The 16898-nt window shown below is 43.4% G+C and overlaps 1 protein-coding gene across 2 annotated transcripts in view; it reads left to right on the top strand.

Moving 5' to 3' along the window:
- Positions 1-1158: 1158 nt before the first annotated feature.
- LOC117350703 (sodium/potassium-transporting ATPase subunit alpha-2) overlaps positions 1159-16898 on the top strand; it is a 53197-nt gene continuing 37457 nt past the window's right edge. The window contains exons 1-2 of one of the 2 annotated variants that reach the window (XM_033925206.1): positions 1159-1201; positions 1306-1389. In XM_033925206.1, the coding sequence (XP_033781097.1) occupies positions 1378-1389 (12 nt within the window). In that variant the 5' untranslated portion in view covers positions 1159-1201; positions 1306-1377. Of the gene's footprint in view, positions 1202-1227; positions 1390-16898 lie in introns of those variants that run through there. The other variant, XM_033925204.1, reaches the window with a different exon arrangement.

Here is a 16898-nt window from a genome sequence, read left to right as displayed (position 1 = left end):
AGGTTATCATGCCACTGTACCGGGCCAAGGTACGTCCTCACCTGGAATACTGCATCCTGCACTGGTCGCCGTACATGAAGAAGGACACAGTACTGCTTGAAAGGGTCCAGAGAAGAGCGACTAAAATGGTTAAGGGGCTGGAGGAGTTGCCGTACAGCGAGAGATTAGAGAAACTGGTCCTCTTCTCCCTCGAAAAGAGGAGACTGAGAGGGGACATGATCGAGACATTCAAGATAATGAAGGGAATAGACTTAGTGGATAAAGACAGGTTGTTCATCCTCTCCAAGGTAGAGAGAACGAGAGGGCACTCTCTAAAATTGAAAGGGGATAGATTCTGTATAAATATAAGGAAGTTCTTCTTCACCCAGAGAGTGGTGGAAAACTGGAATGCTCTTCTGGAGGCTGTTGTAGGAGAAAACACCCTCCAAGGATTCAAGACAAAGTTAGACAGGTTCCTGCTGAACTGGAACGTACGCAGGTAGGGCTGGTCTTAGTTAGGGCACTGGTCTCTGACCTAGGGGCCGCTGTGGGAGTGGGCACGATGGACCACTGGTCTGACCCAGCAGTGGCAATTCTTATGTTCTTATGATTGTCTGGGCCTATTGGGTGGGTGAGTTGTATGTTGTGAAGCCAACTGATTGTCCAAGTGTAAGCAGTGGTGCCATGAAAATGTTAACTAGGAGAGGTCTCTCATAGCACCACCACGCTCTCTGCTGGTTGTCAACTCTGGGGTACCAACCAACTTCCTAGATTCTGAGCATTATTTTGCCACTGGAGCTGAAAAGAGTGTTATCTTATTTTGTGAAGTGCCAATTTGCAGAAAATAAATTCTATGTTTTGACCTTGTCTCAGATCATTGATTGAACCAAATTCACACCATTCTCTTCTTGGTCGGGCTGAGAACTTTTCAGCACCCCCTCACGCTATAATATCTGTTAGCATGCTTTAAGCTTTATTAGAAGGGCTCACTTGTGTTTTGAACAATACATGTGATGCTATAACTTGGCGACATGTGTCTGAGGCATGAAGAGAGCGAGAAGGGGGTAGAAGGCAGCAGAAGGATCTTTTCGCCTGCCCTGCTTTCCACAAAAGGGTGGGCTGCAAACTGAGTCCTGGCTTTTCCCAGCTGGTATTGGAAGAGAGGGATTAGTAGGAGGGGAGGGGAGAGAAAGAGAGAGAGGGAGGAGTCACCCTACCCATAGTAAGTCTTCTTTCAACAAGTGCTTTTTTTCCTGGGAAGAAGAAAGAGAAGGAAGAATCTACTTAGAGAACTAATTTATCTACATGTTTGTATTTCTTTTCCAGAGGAGAATTGATTTTTCTTTCTAAGCAGTGTGGCTGCCCTCTCTCCTGCTTTTCCCCTGCAGTCAGCTCAGGATGGGCAGAGGGGTGAGTACCATGAACTTGAGACATGATAAATCAGATTTGCTTGGAATTTAGTTCTTTCGGTGGGGGGCGGATGGTGATGGTGCAAATCTGGCTATCAAAAAATTATAGCACCAGTGGGGTTGGGAATATATCTCAAACAGGCAGAGTCAAAACAAAAGAGGGTCGGTCTATGGTATCTAATAAATGTATTTAAAAATCACTAAATGATTCACGAGAAGACAAGTACAGTAGTGCTGTCATTTGATGATTAGAAAAGTCAGTGCTGCATTTTTCTATTAATCTAAAATAACTGCCAAGTGAATAATATTTTCTGCTTTGGGCTTTCCTTAAAATTAAAAAGTTTGCGCTTTCCGTTTTTCAAAACCTGACTTGAGATCGTGCTCTGTAAATAAGGAACATTTGACACCCTCCCTGACAGTGCCTTAGGTCGTCATATACGTTTTGCAAACTCCGGCTTCGTTCAAGGGTAAATTTAGGGTTTCTATTTCTGCTTCTTTGGAGGTAAAGAACACCCCCAGCCCATGTGTACTGAAGGGATCTATTGCAAAAGTAAGCTTAGGGCTGGTGGCCCAGGAGCACCAGACCTGCTTAATTTGCCCGGCCGGTTGATGGATTTTCTGCCTAGGAATGGGAGATTTATTGCTTAAGCAGGTCACTTATTTAACATCTTGTGCTTCACAACTCTGACCAGTAAGCCCAGATTTATTCAATTTTCTAGGGGGAGCTCAGAACGGTTTACATTTTTCCCTGGCCGTCCTGGTGTACCTGGGACAATGGGGGGATCAAAAGGCTTGCCCAGGGTTTGAACCCACAATCTCAGGGTGCTGAGGCTGTAGCTTTAACCACTGCACCACTGAGCCAAGTAGAGGACAATCAACCCACTGTGACATCACTGATGAGATTGGCTTTTATTGGTGGAATGAGGCATTATGACATCACAATACCTGCTCTGATTCTCAGAGGCTGAAGATCTTATCACAGTTTATTTATTCAGTTTTCTATACTATTCTCCCAGGGAAGCTCAGAATGGTTTACATGAATTTATTCAGGTACTCAAGTACTTTTCCCTGTGGCCTCACAATCTATCTAAGGTACCTGGGGCAATGGGGGAGATTAAGTGACTTGCCCAGGGTCACAAGGAGCAGCTACACGACACTCTCCCCATTCAATTCTTGGTTGGGCTGAGAACTTTGCAGCAGCCCCTCGTATTGTGATGTCATAATGCTTCATTCCACCAATGCCTAAGAGCCAGCCTTGTTTGTGATGTCACAATGGCTTGGTTTCATATACTAGATGCTTTTGCCTCATTGTAATGAAAAATGTCAAGAAAAGGGTGGAATAACTTTTAAGTTTCATGGCTTATTCCATTTTCTATACCACGAGAGGTACTTGTCAGCCTCGTCCCCGGCGTCTCACGGCACACCTGGAATCTCGGGTGCCACTATTTGTATAATTTGACAATCCCATATGTACCTGCAAGAACTTTGAGATCAATACAGGATAATAGATTAGTGCTTCCTTCGCCAAATAGAGCAAGATGGGAGCCTTTTATTTCATAGTTCCGCAATTGTGGAATTGAGATTGGAGGCAAATGTTGAAAACGTCTTCTAATAAGAACAATTTTACTTAATTGTTGTAATTCGTAAGGCATGAACAAGAGCGTGTTTTCTACTTAGATCTGTCCTATTTAATAGGGAGTTCCTTTCTTTTATGTATTTTTAATTGTAAACCGCTTGGACCTGTGGTAAGAACAGGTGGTATAAGAAGTTTTTACTTTTTGCGACGGTTCGTTGCAGTTGGTGAATTTCGACGTCGCTAACACTTTGCTGCTACTCTACAATTTTTTGTGACTTTTTTTGTTATCCTTTTTTACCATGGACCCCTGACGAAGGTTTGTCCGAAACATGGACCGTGTCGGGTCCCTTGATTGGTAAAAGGGTTTGCATATAATTATTTTGTCACAATAAATTTTGCCTACGTCTTGTACAGTTCTGCAGTTTTGTTTTGTTTGCTATAAGAAGTTTTCATACACACAGTTTGTGATACCCTGTTCTAATGGATAACATCCTGCCCAAGGCCAGTCTTTTCTGGACTTGATGACAGTCCAGACTTATCAGGTCTGAGGTTCCTGCAAAGATGTAATCTTGCTCACCCTGTACCCAAATGGACTAAGCATTTTCTAGAAAGGTGACAAAATGGGAGAAACCCATAGGTGCAATAGAGCAGAGTTTCTATGCCACTCTCATGTTCTGGAGTCAAAGCAATGCCCCTTTTTAAATATCTGTTTTCCTCCCTACTCTGTGCCTGCATTTCAGAGGTTAATGTAGATACATGAGCTATCTGGTCAGTAGATCTCATTCAGCTGCAATAATATTTATTTAAAACACTTGTAGCCTGTATATCCACCATCTATGTTATATGTTTGTTGGTTGTATTGTAGTATGTTTATTGTACTATTTTGTTTTGTGGTGCTATTGAAATATGTGTTGTATGTGAAGGTTGTAATTTGTTATTTCTCATCTGGATGTGTTTTTGTACTCAGCATAGAAGTGCAGGATATATGGAATATAAATTTTTAAAATAAATCAATAAAATAACAATGATACATACATAATAAAACAGAACATAGCAGATTATTAAAATAACAGCATACAAGTGCCTTAAAATAAAAAGACAAGCTATTACAAGATTACAAAGTAACCAAATTTGAAAAGGCAAGTCGAAAAAAAATAGGCTTTCAAACTTTTCCAAAATGCCCCAAAAAATCACATAGATTGAAAATGATGTGACCAGGTCTTCTTTTAAAACTGTTTAATTGTCTCCCCACTAAATTTTGAAAGACTCCCCCCCCCACCCGGGAGCTGCCAAGTACATCACAAACCAGATAAACTTATATAGGCCTTGATGAGGTCATAGATGACATCATATGGTGCACAAGCCAATGTGAACCTAGATCTTCCCATCATGCTTTAGGCTACTGAGCAATGGCTGCTCCAAGGGATCCAGGAGAACTGCAGCTTAACAATTTTCACAGGTAGTTCTTGAACAATACATATATTTTTCTTGTCTAGCGACTTTCTTCTGCTCCTTAGGTTGATGGAAGCTCTGGAATGAGGGGGCATAGGATGAAACTGAAATGGAATGGACTCAGGAGTAATCTAAGGAAATATTTCTTTTCAGAAAGGATGGCAGATGTTGGAACAGCCTCCGGCTGGAGATGAAGACTGTATCTGAATTCAAAAAAGCATGGAACAAGCACAGAGGGGGGAGGAGAGATATTAATGGAGCGGATGCGCTCTTGTCTGACGAGAGCAGGCAGCGGGGGGCAGGGTTTGGGCGGGGCTAAGACAGGATTGGGGCGGGACTGGGGTATAACAGGGCAGGGATGGGTGGAACTGGGCGGACCCAGGGGTGGGTCTAGGGGTCTGGATTTTCCAAATGGAAAATCTGGTAACCCTACCTCACCCAGCTCATCTAATGACCAAACCTACATCCAGTGATAATCTGATAAACTGACAAGGATGCCAGAACCTAGGAAGCCAGAATAGTGGTCCCCATAACTCTACTGAGTGATTCCCAGTAGGTTGGGTCTTCAGGATATCCACAATGAATAAGAGAGGTTTGTATGAAATAGATATGGTACATGCAAATCTCTCTCATGAATATTCACTGTGGATATCCTGAAAACCTGGCTGGCTAGGAGCCTCCTAGCCAGATTTCAAAACCTCTGACCTAGAAAATAGGTCTTTATTTTTTGGAAAAAAAACCAACAATCCGTGGTTCATCTCAGGATAATTTCTTCAATTTTTTTTTAATTTTGCGCCTACCATGATAGGAACAATTCTCACCCCTTTGCCAGGATATGTTTCTCAGATTCACTAACAATCACCTTAACAGTTTCATTGCTCCAAAGAGCGCCTCCTACTGGGGTTCATAAGCCATAACGTCCACAGGCGTAGTACACACTGACCACCCTTAGCATGTTTCCCTTTCTCTTCATGTCCTCGTGCCCTGGACACTTTTGACGTGGCACTTATCTCCTCAGCAGGCTAAACTTTTCTTTCTTTTTTGTTTTTGAAGTGTCCATCCAAGAAAATGAGTCACACTCTGAAAACAAGAGCCGGGGGTCTTACACAAACACGCTCCTCCCGTGACCTCCAAGTGTATTTGCTCAGCTCATAGGTCAAAGGATGTCTTTTTGTTGTTGCGTCCTTGGCAAAGCCTTGGCCACTGCAGAGCTAACTTTACCCCCTCCTTTCCAAAGCCCTGTTAGCGTTTTTAGCGCTGGCCACAGCTGTAACAGCTAGGATGTTCATAGGAATTCTGTGAGCTGCTACCGCGGTGGTCGGCACTAAAAGTGCTAGCGTGGCTTTGTAAAGGAGGGATTAGTATTTTGTAATACTGTTTGTCAACGAAGAGTTTGTTCTAATCTAAACTACATGAAGAAATGGATGTTTGTTCACCCTCTGCAGGGTAGGGAGACCGAGAGGGCACTCTCTAAAGTTCAAAGGGGATAGATTCCGTACAAACGTAAGGAAGTTCTTCTTCACCCAGAGAGTGGTGGAGAACTGGAACGCTCTTCTGGAGGCTGTTATAGGGGAAAACACCATCCAGGGACTCAAGACAAAGTAGATAAAAGACAGGTTGTTCACCCTCTCCAAGGTAGGGAGAACGAGAGGGCACTCTAAAGTTGAAAGGGGATCGATTCCGTACAAACGTAAGGGAGTTCTTCTTCACCCAGAGAATGGTAGAAAACTGGAACGCTCTTCCGGAGGCTGTTATAGGGGAAAACACCCTCCAGGGATTCAAGACAAAGTAGATAGACAGGTTGTTCACCCTCTCCAAGGTAGAGAGAACGAGAGGGCACTCTCTAAAGTTAAAAGGGGATAGATTCCGTACAAACGTAAGGAAGTTCTTCTTCACCCAGAGAGTGGTGGAAAACTGGAACACTCTTCCGGAGGCTGTCATATGGGAAAACACCCTCCAGGGATTCAAGACAAAGTCAGACAAGTTCCTGCTGAACCGGAACTTACGCAGGTAAGGCTAGATTCAAATAGGGCACTGGTCTTTGACCTAAGGGTCGCCGTGGGAGAGAACTGCTGGGCACGATGGACCACTGTTCTGACCCAGCAGTGGCAATTCTTATGTTCTTATGTTTTCCTAAAGCTATCACAGAGCCCAGTATCTCTTGCCAGTTTCACTTTCTGGAGGTACCTCAATCACTGAGGGATTAAGGGTAGGGTTACCAGATTTTCCCAAAGGAAAATCCAGACCCATGGCCACGCCCCATTCCGCCCCAGCCCTGGCATCCGCGCATGTGAGAAAGTGAGGCAAAAGTCCAAAGGATCCCTCTACTTTGTTTTAAAGTTGGTGCACAAACCACAGAAAAAGGGAACCCTACAGCAGATATAAGGTTGCTGTTCGATCCAAATAAGCTGACCATGTCCAGGTTGCGTTCTTTTCTAAGGGACATCCAGGCTACATCTCCGTGCCCCAAGAGGGAAAATTAGAGACCACCTGTCAATCGGTGAACGTGGAGAAAGCCAAAATCCATTTTGCTCCCCATTGTCCATCTGTCCTCAATGTCAGCCTGTCCACTATTATAAGCTCTACGGAATAGGCACGCTCTTGTTCTGTGTCTTTGGACAACCCTTTGTGTGCCTTCTAGTACTGTATAAGTGAGCGGAACAGAGATCACACAAGTAAATCCCTGTAGGAGAAAGCCAAATATGCATCGCCACCCTTTCACCGTGAGCTGGTACTTTTTTTTTTTTTTTTTTTTTATAGCGAGAATGAGAAAAAAAATCAGTGGGAGAAATAGCTCTAAAGTTTTGCCATGTGCTGCTGCTGCTAAGGAATTTTGCAGAGCTGAGGCCTTCGAGAACAATGCCTACTATTTAACTCAGTCTAACCCCCGTGCGGTCTATATGATAATCATACAGATAGGGGAGGTACTATTTTATGGTCTGTCCCAAGCAGATAGAATCACATGGACTCAGCTCCACTGAGCTTGAGATACTCATTGGATCATTCCTTCTACCAGAAACTCCTCTCTGTATGTCCATATTAGATTGTAAGCTCTTCTGAGCAGGTACTGTCTATTAAATATTAAATGTACAGCACTGCAAATGCTTTCAGTGGCAGTAGTCTGTATCAGACCACCATTCCACCATCTCTGTAACTATTAACAATTCAAAGTGTTTCTTTCAGGGGGTTCACAGGGCCTCTGATGCCTCAGATCAGCACTGCATGCTACCTTCTGCTTCCCCTTGGGCCAGGGATGGTGTGGAGGCACTCACAGCTCCAGGAAGGAAGGCTGCCTAGCCATTACACAGCAGCGTCTCCTAGTGACAGATCAGGGAGTTCCCACCTGCTAAATTCTGAAAGGAGATGCCATCTGGGGCTGCTGGGGCTTGGCTAAGCAGGAGGTGAGAAAGGGTCGAAATGGGGATGGGAGAGATGAGAGATAATCCCTCTGACTAGCTGCTAGAGAAGGATCGAAGCACGGTCATCACATCTTCACAGGACTGGGTAATCTGGTATGGATAGGCTGGACTGAGCTTCAACTGCTGCTGCAGTAGTTGGAACCCAAGGTTGTGGTAAGAGCGGATAGCGTAGCTGGTTTTAAGAAAGGTTTGGACAAGTTCCTGGAGGAAAAGTCCATAGTCTGTTATTGAGAAAGACATGGGGGAAGCCAGTGCTTGCCCTGGATTGGTAGCATGGAATGTTGCTACTCTTTGGGGTTCTGGAATCTTGTATTCTTTGAGATTATGTATGGAATGTTGCTACTCCTTGACTTTTGGCCAGGTCCTAGTGACCTGGATTGGTCACAGTGAGAACGGGCTACTGGGCTTGATGGACCATTGATCTGACCTAGTAAGGGTTAGTCTTATGTTTTTTTGGAGTTAAAGTTAAAAAAACCCCACCAAAACAGTAAAGGAAACAATAAATATTTATTTAGTTAAAAAAAAATCCTTAATACTAAAACCCATGTTCTGCATTTGCAAAAGAGGGGGTTAACTGGCTAAGTCAATTAAGTTATATCAGCCATAGATAGACTATCTATTTGGGCAACCCAATTTTGCTGCTAAACTTGGTCAGCATTTAAAATTGAAGGCTATCATGGCCGCAGCTAAAAACTGCGCTACGGTTTTGTAAAAGGGGGGGGGGGGGTAGTTTGTGGTCCTGAGTTTGTATAGGGGTTATCTGTGTTCTGCATGTGTGACCAAGGCCAGGTGTTCTGGTAGGAATGAATGTTGAAAAGCATACAGTTGTGATTATGTATTGTTAATAAGATTATATTGTGTGTATATATGAAAAATGGATGGAAACAATGGTATTACAATTAGTACTATTATTATGGGGGTGGGGTCTGGGGCGGAGAATTTGGGCCCCCACAAAAAGTGTTCTGCTGCCTAAGGCCCCAGGTACAAACTAAGTATTTATAATAATAATACCTTAGTTAGCGCATGCGCACTATGATTGAAACTCCGTGCCACATTAAAACACATGCGTAGAACCGCCGAGCAGGGAGCGTCTCAGCGCACGATATGCTGTCAGGGGGAATGGAGAGCGGAACTTATGTAGTTTGGAAATTCAATGCTGGTGGCCAAAAATGGCCCTGCTTTGAATTTCCGGGTTTGCTGCCTGCCAGGGAAGATATCTGGGCTGCCTCCCATAGTCTGAATATAGGACCTACTGTCAGTGGCGTAGCTAGGAAGATTGGCACCCAGAAAGGTAGCACCCGGCATCACCACACCATGCGCCTTGCTCCACACTCCCCCCCCCCCGCGTACCTCTTGAAATGTTTGCTGGTGCGAGCGGCATCTTCCACCTGCTACTCGTGCCAGCCTTGGCTGCCTTCTGACATCACATTCTGTTCCTGCCACCAGGAAGTGACATCAGAAGGGAGCCAAGGTGGGTGGAAGCAGCAGGTGGAAAATGCTGGCCTCACCAGTGAACATTTCAAGAGGTGCCACAGGAGGGGGCGGAGGAGCGGCGCTGGTGCGTCCGTGAAGATGACACCTGGGGCGATCCGCCTCCCCCACCCCCTTTCTAGGTCACCGCCTGTGTATTGCGCTCATATTGGAAGTTGCCAACTGTTCTATAATGTGTACTATTGTTTGAATATTATACTGCTGTAATTGTTTGTTGCCTATGTCTGAATTATATTTATTATACACTGCCTTGGTGGAATTTCTTCAAAAAGGTAAATAAATCCCAATGAATTTCACTGCCCATATCATAGCTCTCTCATTTCTCTCCACTTTCCTTAAACTTTCTTTCCTTAGGGTCCACAAACATATTCTTCTGGGGGGTTCTTTTTAAAGGCTGTCTTTCATCTTGTTGGCTTTTAAAATGATCTTTTCTTCCACCCCCACCCTCAATCTAATAATTCATTTCTATACCACAGAACCAAAAAGTTCAATGCGGTTTACACAGATTTCAAATACCATACAAAAGGATTTGACCAGTGACTGAGACATGACCTGCTTCACTTGCTAACTTAAAACAGCATTGTGGCTTTTTAAAGGTCTCTGAGGTCTTTTCATCCCCTGATATATTGAAGTGCTTTTAATTCCCTGTCCCTGAGAGCCACTTGGTAGGCGAGCAAAATATTTAAAATGTAGCACCATTCACTCGACTTCTAGGTGGCATCCTGCCTTCTGAAGCTGCGCAGGTCATATCGGGGTCTTTCTGTAGCGGCACATAACTCCTTGGTAGCCTCCACGGGGACTTGGAGTGCCACCAAGAAGTAAACATTCAGTCTGGGCCAAGAATCCTGCAGAAAACAATTCTCAATTTACCAGGTCCTGTCCTTCCGTTCAATTCTGCTAAACAAAAATAAATCTATTTTTTCACCTGCCCTTACGTCTGTTCTCCCGGAGATGGGACAGAGGGTCCCAGCCCCAACTCCTGTGTTGTCCGCTACCCTGTGCCCTCCCCCACAACTCATAGGGTGGGATGCAGGGGTCTCCATGTTCCATTCATTCTTGGCTGATGTTTGTCCTCCTCTCGCTTATGTGGCGTCTTCCTGCTCTGCCTCTGTTAATCTCTTTAAGGCTCTAACACTGCTTCTTTTGTATTTCACTCTGCTGTTCTCCCACTTCTTCCTTCCCCCCCCCTTAATATGCTTTCTCCTCCCTACTACCACATCGTCTTTGTAATTTGACCCACATGGGCTGACAGCGGTAGCTTTTGCCAAATGGAAAATATTGCTATGACATCAGAGAGAGACATTCCCTCAATTTGTTGAAATTTTTCATATCCATTGCAAAATGGTACAATCTGCCAGTCTTCATTTTGATTTGCAATACAAGAGGGATGCTTTATAGGTGGGATGACTGAAGGCATGAGTAATTGAGGGTAAGAGGCTGTTGGTGACCTTTTCACAACCAGATCTTTGGCAAGAGCAAGAGGGGAGGGTTTAGGTTCTTTACGTCATGTGATACCAAATAAAAACTCTGTGGAGTGGCGATGTTCCCGAAAAGGACTTTATTACAAGTTTCAAAAGTCAACGTAAACAATCCACATAAAAACCTTAAGGACCTAGTCCGCTGAAAGCGTGGGACCCAACACGGTCCGTGTTTCGACAAGATAGTCTTCTTCAGGAGTCCCTTATAGTCCTATGGTAGTAGGTACGTGGAAAAACGAATCAGTCCAAAAGAACAATTGCGTGGAATTTCGCAGTGAACTTGCTGCCAAAACCAAAAGCAATAAGAACCAAAGTGATACCTCATGCAATCAGTTGAACCCAGATCAGATCCCTTGAAGGACTCCTCAATTTTAGGAAAGCAATAAAAACTTACCTCTTCACCTACCTCCCCTGTCCTTGACCTATGGATTACAAAGAAATGTATATTGATAGCAGAACCCAGAATGTGTCACGTAAAGGAAACTTGTATTGTAAACTCTTGCACTGTGCTCTGGCAAATCTAACCTGTAAAATGTCTGTGTGTCCAGTTAGGATACAACCTGTACAGGATAACTATGGCAAATTGTAACCAGTAAACTGTGTGTTACGTTTCTTAGTATTAGCCCCCTAAGTAGGTGTCAAATTAGGATAAAAACTTGTTCTGAAATTATGGCACATCGTAACCTGTTAACTGAATACTGAAACCCGTTCTGAACTCTTAGGGGAGAACGGGGGGTGGGATAACTACCTTTTAAAATTATCATTCAGACATTGATTGCCACTAAAGAAGACACATCATAGAAACATAGAAAAATGACGGCAGATAAGGGCCACAGCCCATCAAGTCTGCCCACTCCTGGAGATCGCGCTCCTAATGACCAATCCTTAACTCCATCCTCTTAGGGATCCCCACATGGGCATCCCATTTACCCTTAAAATCTGGCACGCTGTTGGCCTCGATTACCTGTATCGGAAGCTTGTTCCAATGATCAACCACTCTTTCGGTGAAGAAATACTTTCTGGTGTCACCATGAAATTTCCCACCCCTGAGTTTAAGTGGATGTCCTCTTGTGGCTGAGGGTCCTTGGAGAAGGAAAATATCTTCTTCCACCTCGATACGTCCGGTGATGTATTTAAATCTCTCAATCATGTCTCCCCTCTCCCTACGCTCCTCGAGAGAGTAGAGCTGCAATTTGTTCAGCCTCTCTTCGTATGATAGATCCTTGAGCCCCGAGACCATCCTGGTGGCCATCCGCTGAACCGACTCTACTCGTAGCACATCTTTACGGTAATGTGGCCTCCAGAATTGCACACAGTATTCCAGATGTGGTCTCACCATGGTTCTGTATAATGGCATGATGACCTCAGGCTTCCGGCTGATGAAACTTCTGCGGATACAACCTAACATTTGTCTTACCTTAGATGAAGCCTTCTCCACTTGGCTGGCAGCTTTCATATCTGCACTGATGATCACTCCCAAATCTCATTCTGTTACAGTCCTAGCTAAGGTCACACCATTTAAGGTGTAAGTTCTGCACGGATTTCTACTGCCGAGGTGCATGATCTTGCATTTCTTGACGTTGAAGCCCAGCTGCCAGGTAGATGACCAACGTTCCAACAAAAACAGGTCATGCGTCATACTATCGTGTAAATTGGAGCCGTTCACTATGTTACATAGTTTGGCGTCGTCGGCGAATAGTGTTATTTTACCTTGAAGCCCCTGAGTCAGGTTCCTTATGAATAAGTTAAAAAGGAGCGGGCCCAAGACCGAGCCCTGCGGTACTCCACTCGTCACTTCTGACGTTTTAGAGAAGGTACTGTTAACCACCACCCTCTGAAGTCTACCACTTAGCCAATCCTTGACCCATGCAGTTAGCGTTTCTCCTAACCCCATCGATATCATCTTGCTCAACAGCCTATGGTGAGGGACGCTATCGAAAGCTTTACTGAAGTTTAGGTACACTACGTCTAGGGATTCTCCCAAGTCCAGCTTTCTTGTTACCCAGTCAAAGAAGCTGATGAGATTGGATTGGCAGGACCTACCCTTGGTAAATCCATGTTGACTGGGATCCCGTAGATTCTCCTCATTTAGGATCGTGTCTATTTTACGTTTGATTAGTGTTTCCATGAGTTTACACACTATTGATGTTAGACTCACCGGTCTGTAATTTGCAGCCTCTTGGTGCAATCTTTTTTGTGCAGTGGATCGACGTTAGCTGTTTTCCAGTCCATGGGTACTCTCCCCTTACTGAGGGAGAGATTGAAGCGGTTCCGCCAGGACATCACACAACCTGTGAAATAAATACGAGAATAGAGGAAATACGTGATGACCATTTTGTTTAAGCAAGCATTTCCACGAAAGATATGTTTTTTGAGTTTTTGGCTGTTTTTTTTCTTTATTTGTGAGTGTAGATTTTGATTTTATTATGTAAATTTTATTGTATCCCTTGTGGAATTGTAGGACGCTGCAGGTATTAAATTTTTAAATAAATAAGGGTTGTTTTTTTACTAAGGCGCATGTGCTAAAGATCAGCGCATGTTAAACGCTAAGGTGCCTTAGTAAAAGGACCCCTTATTTATTAAAAAATTTAATACCTGCAGCGTCCTACAATTCCACAAGGGATACAATAAAATTTACATAATAAAATCAAAATCTACACTCACAAATAAAGAAAAAGGACCTCTAAATTCTTTCCCAATTCTCTGCTCAAACCTATAATAGGAAATTCATGGATTATAGTTCTTCGCCTTAACATAGTAACATAGTAACATAGTAGATGACGGCAGATAAAGACCCGAATGGTCCATCCAGTCTGCCCAACCTGATTCAATTTAAATTTTTTAATTTTTTCTTCTTAGCTATTTCTGGGCAAGAATCCAAAGCTTTACCCGGTACTGTGCTTGGGTTCCAACTGCCAAAATCTCTGTTAAGACTTACTCCAGCCCATCTATACCCTCCCAGCCATTGAAGCCCTCCCCAGCCCATCCTCCACCAAACGGCCATATACAGACACAAACCGTTCAAGTCTGCCCAGTACTGGCCTTAGTTCAATATTTAATCTTATTTTTTGATTCTAGACTCTTTGTGTTCATCCCACGCTTCTTTGAACTCAGTCACAGTTTTACTCTCCACCACCTCTCTCGGGAGCGCATTCCAGGCATCCACCATCCTCTCCGTAAAGTAGAATTTCCTAACATTGTTCTTGAATCTACCACCCCTCAACCTCAAATTATGTCCTCTGGTTTTACCATTTTCCTTTCTCTGAAAAAGATTTTGTTCTACGTTAATACCCTTCAAGTATTTGAACGTCTGAATCATATCTCCCCTGTCTCTCCTTTCCTCTAGGGTATACATATTCAGAGCTTCCAGTCTCTCCTCATACGTCTTCTGGCGCAAGCCTCCTATCATTTTCGTCGCCCTCCTCTGGACCACCTCAAGTCTTCTTACATCCTTCGCCAGATACAGTCTCCAAAATTGAACACAATATTCCAAGTGGGGCCTTACCAATGACCTGTACAGGGGCATCAACACCTTCTTCCTTCTACTGACTACGCCTCTCTTTATACAGCCCAGCATCCTTCTGGCAGCAGCCACTACCTTGTCACACTGTTTTTTCACCTTTAGATCTTCGGACACTATCACCCCAAGGTCCCTCTCCCCGTCCGTGCATATCAGCTTCTCTCCTCCCAGCATATACGGTTCCTTCCTATTATTAATCCCCAAATGCATTACTCTGCATTTCTTTGCATTGCATTTTAGATGCCAGACATTAGACCATTCCTCTAACTTTTGCAGATCCTCTTTCATCTTTTCCACTCCCTCTTCGCTGTCTACTCTGTTACAAATCTTGGTATCATCTGCAAAAAGGCACACTTTTCCTTCTATCCCTTCAGCAATGTCACTCACAAACATATTAAAACTCATTCTTAATCAGTAAATTGGCTCCCAAAAATAAAATATAATTGGGAGCTAGGAGCCGGTCTTCTTAGACGCGATTCTACAAAAGATAGTTTTAACACCAAAGTAGGCGTGTTTAGGGTGGAGAGTGACTTAGGTGCCGCTAGACGTGATTCTGTAAAGGACTTAGGCGCCTTAAAAGTAGGCCTTTAAAACACTGGCGCCTACATCGCTAAGCGTGATTGTGTAATGGGCGCCTGTCTTTTTTAGGCACCAATTACAGAAGCTGGCTCTTGATGTGTAATCCCAATACATATCATCTGTCACACCAATAAAACATAAGACATCGCAGGGTTAATACTGCAACGATGCGTAGCATGGGGAAGAGATGGTTGCAAGTGAGAAAATGTGCAAGCTCCTTATTCTCCAAAAGGGACGACTCAAAGACAGTCTTTCCCTTCTTTTGCTGATTACATCATTGTAAAGCAGGTGCTATAAATTTTCTCATGGCCTGAGTTACCCCAGACTCCAGATTTATTTTTCCTTCAATAGAAATCGGTTTCCCATGGAATCAGCAGCTTGGGTCATTAGTCCCAGGAGATCTGGAGGGAAGCAGAAAGATTTATTTCTAGATTCTATTCCTTTCTGGGGAAGGAGAGATGAGAGAGCGAGAGAGACTTACCGTGATGAACGTGTGTGTGTGTGGTGGGGGAGGGGGGAGGCTAAAAAAGTCCAGTAGCCTGGAGTGGAGAGAGGAAATGGTTAGATGACTAACAGAAAGCTTGGATGGCAACTTCAGCATTTGGAACCAAGGACAATACCAGGTGGACTTTATAGTCTATGAGCCAGAAATACCAAAGAAGACACAAGTTAATTTAATCATGTATTTTTAATGGGTATAACTAATGGGCAGACTGGATGGACCGTTCATTTACTATGTTACTATAAGCAGAAGGGATGTGCTTTCATGGTTCACCAATATGCTTTAAAACATTTATGGGTCAATATTAGGTCACTAAGGTCAACTTTTTAATTTTTTTATGTGAGCTGCAGTGATTAAAAATCTTCAGATGCACTATCCAATCTGAATTTCTGGAAAGAGTGGAAATAGTCAATCCACTATCTCGATAATGTATCTGGATAACAGACTGCGTATTGCTACCATTCAGATAATTCTCAAGACCAACTGGTTTTATTTCAAGTGCTTGTATGGATTTGGAGACCCTTGTTTCTCAGAGAGCTGCCAGAACTGCAATTATATGGATGCTCTGCTAACCCTGAGGATTTGAATCCATTGGAAGCCCAGAGCTCCATGCATTTGCATCTGGACTCCAAAAGCTGGAAAAACAAGGAGGTTGCCAGATGTCTTCATGATCCATTCTTTTGATCTCCATCCCACAGCAAGCTGAGATCTGCAGTTGGGCTTTTTCCATTGGGAAAAACCGGATTGCAAATGTCAGTTGAGATAGGAATTTAGTTTAAAAAATAAACAGGTCATGCAAATAAAAATGTTCTCTTCTTCCCCAGGACCAGCAGGGCCACCGCAACCAAGAATGTCAGGTCACCTGCAGTCACATAATTGCATGGCATGGCTTTTAGACCACGATGAGATGTTCCTTTTAAGAAAAGGTGCACCTCAGTTCCCCCTGGATGAGCTGTACCAGCAGGCGATTTCATTTTAAGCAGTTTCCAAAGCTATATGATAACATCAAATAAAATACACTAAGAGATAGTTTGAGCATCATAGGTGTGAACTCTTGTGTGCAAATGTTTCAAGAAATGGCATTTATATGCATATGTTTCTCCCCCTTTTTAATTTCAAGTTTATTAAAAATTTGTTGTACATGCAATGTCAAGTATTTCAAACATACAGTATATACGTACAAATAATTACCGATACAAAGAGAGAGGGGGATGAACTACAATCTTTAAAGAAAATAAAGAAACATTTAGGGAAAATACATCTGGAGGATAACAAAGAATAATCATGAAAGCATGGATAAACCTAGAGGAGAAGGTAAAGAAGATTTTGACCTATACATAAGATCTGATTAAAATGAGGAATTAGAGCATAAGCATTAATGATCTAATCTAATCCTTAGGTTTGTATACCGGGGTAAATGGACAATACTCGGACTGGAAAAGCATCACCAGTGGGGTGCCGCAGGGCTCGGTGCTTGGACCCGTGCTCTTTAA

Source organism: Geotrypetes seraphini, chromosome 16 (assembly GCF_902459505.1).
Source record: "Geotrypetes seraphini chromosome 16, aGeoSer1.1, whole genome shotgun sequence".
In the NCBI taxonomy this organism is placed as follows: Eukaryota; Metazoa; Chordata; class Amphibia; order Gymnophiona; family Dermophiidae; genus Geotrypetes; species Geotrypetes seraphini.
Note: the sequence above shows the minus strand (reverse complement) of the source record. Positions and strands in the feature narration are given on the sequence as shown.